The sequence below is a fragment of the Micromesistius poutassou genome, assembly GCF_964030765.1.
Source record: "Micromesistius poutassou genome assembly, chromosome: 14".
NCBI lineage: Eukaryota > Metazoa > Chordata > Actinopteri > Gadiformes > Gadidae > Micromesistius > Micromesistius poutassou.
In genome coordinates this window covers 12,095,577-12,102,432 of record NC_140284.1, presented here as the reverse complement: position 1 = coordinate 12,102,432, position 6,856 = coordinate 12,095,577, and the positions used below count along the sequence as shown (strand labels likewise).

The following is a 6,856-nucleotide window of genomic DNA, read 5'->3' as shown; positions in this document are numbered from 1 at the left end:
CGTAAAGACATTTTAAATGGCTTAAATCAAGTGAAGGGATTTGAACAGAGTCTAAATGGAGTAAACAATGTCAACATCCACACCATTTAAAAAAATTAAAATGGTTGGAAACAAATAAAGTGTTAAACAAACAACAACAAATAGCTAATGTGAATTAGCTATTTGAATACATTGAATACATTTGAGATAAAATACAGAATAGCTGAGCTATTCTGATTGTGTGTGTGTGTGTGTGTGTGTGTGTGTGTGTGTGTGTGTGGTAGTAACTTGGAAAAGTATGTTATTGACCTTATTCCTTCACATCTAGTTAATTGAAATAAGCTCACAAAATTATTAGGCTTATACCGTTGGACTCCTTTGAGTCTCAGCTGTGTGTGTAGATAGCATGTGTTGCCAGATCAGATTGGCAATTTCTAGCCCAACTATAGACCAAAAAGTGCCCAATCAACCAAAAACCCGCCCAAAACGTATATTGCCAGAAAACAGATTAATCATATACTTCTGCAATGGCAAATACATGAATACACACCTAAACTCAACCTGATTATTAACTTGACGTTATGTGGTACACAAGGAACCTCTCATCTATCTCTCTCACACACAAACCTTACAAGGTCTTTGTAAAGAACACACTGACAGCAGCAGAAAATGGGTCTTCAATGAGATGACATTAATACACAACACACAAAATAGGCATTTAAAAGACAGATGGTGAGCACAAACCTGAATGCCACCTAACTGACTTTATAACTTTTACGTTGCACACACACACACACACACACACAGACGCACACACACGCACACACACACACACACACACACACACACACACAGACGCACGCACACGCACGCTCCGTGTGCAGGGACACAGCCACAGAAAATGTATGTTTGGTACATGAGCTAAAATAAAACAACCCTCAAAATAGATAAAATGATCTTACATTTATGTAGAACTTCAACTTGAAATAACCAGAGAACTATGTACGGTCAATGCCAGCTAGACTAATACATCATGAATCAAACTTTACAACTGGCGCAGAGGTTTGAGTAACAGCTCTGATGGCCCTTCCTCTCCCCTAATTACTATAGACATCTAAGTCCCGCCTCTGAGGCTCCCTGTTCCCTCGGTCAAATGTCTATGTGAAATAACATGGGGTTTTTGAATGATCGTACATAACAAACTCTGTAGGTGGCGAAGAAGTAAAAGCTGCGTCATGTTTTGAACTACACACTTTTTCCATCTAGTTTTCACTGAAGCTTTGGATTCTCGGTGCCGTTAAAGTATTATGAAGACGCATTATGCTAACGCAGATCTGCGCAGACTTTGGACATCACGACTGTCCCAAGTGTGTAGTTCAAAACTCAGAAGTTTGTAGGTTATGACGTAAAACCGGAAAAATAGATCGTTCTTGAGACTAGACTTCATAACAACAAGTATGGGTGCCCACAGGGGCCTCTTTGCGCTTCTCTGCTGAATCAGATCAATCAGTTATTAGAACCGATGGTTGAACATGAGTGAGAATTTATCAGGGGGTTCTTTATAATTGTAAGCAATGTATCATAATGCAAATGTTAGAATGGGTGTTAAAGGACAATTCTGGTATTTCGAACATTGAGCCCCCTTTCTGGGTTGTCTAGGAGAGTATAGAGTGGTTGACACCAAAGTTTTGACTATTATTACTATTTGGTCTTTCTGAAGCAGGCAGGGCGATTCAAAATTAGCCAAATGAGACAGGACCAATAGTCAAAATTTCGGTGTCAACCACTCTATTTCATCCTAGACAACACAGAAAGGGGGCAAATGTTCAATGTTCAAAATACCGGAATTGTCCTTTAAGTTTGCCTCTTAATGCTTGCTGCAAGTTCACTTTAGTCTATCAATGTAATGACAGCGAAATGGGCAGCCATTGTTGTGACGTGAACTCGGAGGACTCGGGTTGCTTTACTTCCACACGAAACTCAGAGGACGATGTCCGCAATGGTTGGCTTTCATAGCTACCTTGGGCTATCGCTAACTAGCCGCCTTGGGCGAGAGTGTCATCTAGAACGCTCATAGGCGTCAGTTACGCTGGGGACGCTGGGGACGAGTCCCCACCAGTTTTCGTCAAGATTCATTTTGTACCCACCACTTAAAAAGACAAAAAACTTGAGTTTAATTATTATGGATTATTACACAGCTCTTCTCAATGCTGTGGTATGCGCTGTTCACTTGCATGGTCCTTCCCGACTTGCAGCGGTGAATTATTTTTCGATAATTGACCGTTGCATAATGTCCGCTGTCAAGGAAAGTGGCTCTGATTCACGTCTCTCGTATCACTCCGCAAGTAGTCCGGTAACTTATCAACCCCAGCGTATTTGGTTGCTAAGCAACGTCAACGTCTTTGGCGGACTATTTCTCTGCTGATCAACACTACGAATGGTAATAACAAATGAATTGTAAAAAGACACACAAAAAAAGGCGCGATCGGGATTGTTGACAGGGCGGGGTGGTTGTTGACGGGGGGGTGCGCGATCGGGATTGTTGACGGTGGGCGCCCTAGTATGTTCATGTTTAATAGACATGTTTCATTTGGGCGCCCCCAACACATTTTGCCGCCCTAGGCGATCGCCTAGTTCGCCTATGGCAATCGCCGGGCCTGAGAACAAGCCCCATCAGGGCGAGACACCTTCGCATCGCGCGGTGTCCGGTTCGCCCTGTCCGCCCTGTCTGGGCTTATTTTCCCGTTAATGACTGGCGTTCTATAGATTATCCCTTACTTATTTTTGTATGAGCTGCCAGCCTGGCTTGGACAATGAATGAGGTATTAATACCAATACTCTTTGGCTGGGATGCAATGATGAGGCATCAGACAATCAAGTCATTTTAGCCTGAATACATGAAGGTAAAAAGCACCAGAGCAGGTTGGTAGTACCATGGACATACAGAGCGATAACCTGTAGAACTAAATGGATGTGGCAGGCTACACCACGGGATGCATCTGCAGACCCCTGCCACATAAATAAAGGTAAGATGCGATATTTATTGCTTAAGATTTGCTGGTGCTGTGGTTAGGTGTTTTGTGGTGGTCGGCTGTTTTAACTCGATTGAAGTCAGCCATAGCCACCAAGTAGCCTAACTTATCCATGGTTTGCGTTCATACAGTGTAGTGGAGATGACGATAGTGGAGTAATTAGTGGAATAATCGTGGTGGGGCGCGCATGAGTTTTGGTCAGAATGCCTGATGTAGATTGGATGGATGCGTGTTGTGAATTGAGAACGGCCAGCTCATGATGTGATACAGCGTTCAGCTGTGCAACAAATATCTTTTGCTTTTTCAATCTGTTTCGACATCTGTAGTGCTGTGTGTAGCCACACGTTTGCCCCTTCACAACTTAAACACATAGTTAATTTGCTTTCCTAGCTCCTCTTTGTTTGTGTTGGTAGCGTTCCACTGTCGGTGGAAAAGCGACAATAGTGGGTCATAGCCTATGTCCAATGCTTTTTGGAAACGCTTTCTTCATAAAACGTGTCAGACATCAGTTTTTTGTATACCTTTTATTGGGAGCGTACCTATGTTCCCCGGGTCCTATGTTCCCTGATCGCGACTGTATTTTTCGTAGGCGGAATCCGGAAAAGGTTTCGCCTCAAGCACTAGGATTGGACAGGCAGCCTTTCAGGCAAACTCACACGCTGACTCCTCACCCTAAACCTAACCCTAACCATAACCGTAACCCTCACCCTAACCCTAACCCTCACCCTAACCATAACCGTAACCCTAATATTCATGATTCTTCCGGATTCCACCTACGAAAAACACATTCGCTCCCCGGTCACATACAAAGCGTAGGACCCGGGGAACATAGGGATGACACCCTTTTATTCACTAGTAAGCTACATGGGTATGCCGTCTTTCAGAACCTTTCATTACCTGCATTAAAGAGAAAAAAAAGATTGCATCCTCATTGTACCCAGCACTTCTGAAAATGCACTTTCGAATGCGTCTCTGTCCCCAGCACATTTCAAACCAAACTGACGCCCATGAGAACGCTCAAGCCTCAACGTCAATGAGACCAACTGGAAATATCCGAAGCGGGTATGAATTGAAACTGTGATTCTGAAAAAAGTATAAATGATATTGAAAATACAAGTGTGTTGATTTGTTTAACCTTTGAACGAAGGTCAATGGTTAAAAGTTTACCAAGTTATGAAGTCTGAAGGAGTTGAAGTGTGAGAGAATGGGCAGACGGCTCCGCCGTCCTCCCATTGACTTCCATTGTAAAAAATAATATATTAAAGGTGGAATATCTTAAAAAGTTTTAAAATCTGAAAGGAAGTGTGCTATTCCAAGCTAATCTTAGCATTTTAAAATTGGAATGGAGTCTCTAGGTGAAAGATTGTGGAAGGAGATAGGTCCGAAAGTTTGTAGAGAATAATAAAGAAAAAAGAAAGAAAGAATAAAACCTAAGAAGAACAATAGTTGAGCGCTGCATGCAGCACTCACCCAATGAGCTACTGAGGTCCTCACCGAACAGAGAGTGGTTTTGTACTACGGGCATCAATCCCATGTCCTCCTGTCGTTCCTCTTGCACCCCATGCAGGCCATAAGAGGAACGACATGCTGCTCTCTTCCTCTTCTCATTATGCTTGGTCAGGCCTGGTCTGAACTGGTTCAGTCTATCTGGTCTGAACTGGTACGGTGTATCTGGTCTGAACTGGTACAGTGCATCTGGTCTGAACTGGTAGTGATCATCTTGTCTGGGAGTGTATTTTGGTCCTCTTCTTATCCGGCGTCTAGACCAGTGCAGCTCCCCTCTGCTGGTCTGCCTGCGTGGGCGCTCAGCCTCATCATCACTCACTCATCCTCCAGCTGGTGGACCTCCTCCGCTCCCCGGCTGCTCACAGCTCATCACTCCCTGCTGCCAACAGGCCCATCCTCCAGCAAATATCAAACAATAAAGCTGGATATGTACGCTGTATGCTGGTCTGGGTTTTAGCTTCATTGTTGAATGCACTTAATGTATGTTGCTTGAAGTGTCAGCTTAATAGTGTTATGTTAAGTGTATATTTTGTCTGAACTGGTACAACTTGTCTGAACTAGTAGAACTGGGCTGACTTGCTAGTGTGTCCCCACAATGTGGGTTGTGTAGTCGTAGTAGTGTGTAGTACAGTGTGTGTGTGTGTGTGTGTGTGTGTTTGTTTGTAGTGTGTAGTACAATGTGTGTACCTGGTCTGTATGTGGAAGTTGTTGGTGGTCCCGGTGTGTTCGAAGTCATGGATTGCTGCAGCGAAGACCATCGCTAGGATCTCCAGTTCACTGAGCCAATGCTGCACACACACACACACACACACACACACACACATTATTGAGGTAGTATGCATTTATTTATATCCATAAATATATATATGGATATAAATATGTGTGCGTATACGATTCCTCCAGTGTGTAACATTAAGTAGTGTTGATATACCTGTAAACTGTGAGTATAGTATAATATACTGTATACCATGACACACACTATACTATATCAACACTGCCTCTACCACTACCATATCACTGTGATATGGTATACACACACAAGTATATATATGTATGTTTATGGGCATATATAGTGTCTATATATATATATATATATATATATAGTATAAAGTAGACTCCATTGAGTCCCATCACGTTGATTGCACTACAATTATATTATTATACTGCTTATTTATACATTTTTTATATTACATTTTATATTTTATATTGCTTCTTTTATATATACATATGTCAAGGTTGTTATTTGTGTTGTTACTGTGTGTAATGCTGCTGCTACACTGCAATTTCCCAGCTTGAGATCAATAAAGTAAATCTATCTATCTATCTATCTTGATATAGTTCAGTGTTTGTACGTGAGGCCTGCAGACGTGTACTTGAGTAAATGAGTCTAGCAAATGGTGAACAATTACAAAGATATTGTAATCTAAAATTGTTCAGCAGTCATTTTCCGACATATTACAAATACATCAGCGTACATATTATGTTGATATGTATTTTGGAAAGTGTTATATTTAAATTATTTTTAATTAAACAGTCTAACGCCTTTGGCTGGCTCTAAAAATAAGTTGATTCCCCGGCGTGTTGTGAGTTCTCCACTCGCTCCCCAAGGTTTACAACAGTGGCCGCCTGCCCCCAACGTCTCCACCAGCAGCTCTTTGGTTTCTCCAAGTGGAACTGAGCCGCAGGTGGATGCAGAGATGGGAGAAATTCTGTGGAGCGAGCACTTAAGAAGCTCTGAGGACAATCAGGTGAACACTTTGATCTGTTCTAGGGGAGATGAAGCTGAGGACGTTCTGAGAGGCTCCGTGGTCATTAAAGCTCAGTCAAACACTAACGTTAGGGATGGCTTTAGTCTTTCTTTGAAGTGAAAAAGAAACGTTTTAAACTTTTATTATATGCAAGCAGAAGCAAAGCAGCCTGTTGCAGTCTGACGGTGATTACAGGGCCCTGGAGTTAGGGAGTGTTGCAGGATGATTGCATCAGGGACAGGATGTGGGTTTGGCACACGGACCTGGACCTGTCTGTTAACATGGGAGGACAGTGAGAGGAGTTCAAACAGCAGCTTAACACCGCAGAGCGCTGTTAGCTTCATGGACAGAGTACTAAAGAGGCAGGGGGCAGAAGGAAAAGACAAATATCAGCAAATTCAGAAATAAAAGCCCCACATTTGTGGGAGGCCTGCCTCCCCCTAAGCAGGGGGTCCAGCCTGCCTCCCCCTAAGCAGGGGGGCCAGGCCTGCTGCAAAGTGCCGTTCCCTTGCTGGTAAAGCTGTGCATGGGATTGAGGAAGAGGAAGAAAGCTTGTTTCTAGGCTCTGTAACATTGGATGTTGATTCATAT

General features: G+C 42.9%; 1 protein-coding gene across 1 annotated transcript in view; it reads right to left on the bottom strand.

Moving 5' to 3' along the window:
• The window catches only part of pde1a (phosphodiesterase 1A, calmodulin-dependent), a gene marked incomplete at its 5' end in the record, with an annotated part of 39,695 nt that overhangs the window by 6,674 nt on the left and 26,165 nt on the right, over positions 1–6,856 (bottom strand). The window contains one exon of the mRNA XM_084478960.1: positions 5,205–5,305. Coding sequence (XP_084335086.1) covers positions 5,205–5,305 — 101 coding nt within the window. The remainder of the gene's footprint in view (positions 1–5,204; positions 5,306–6,856) is intronic.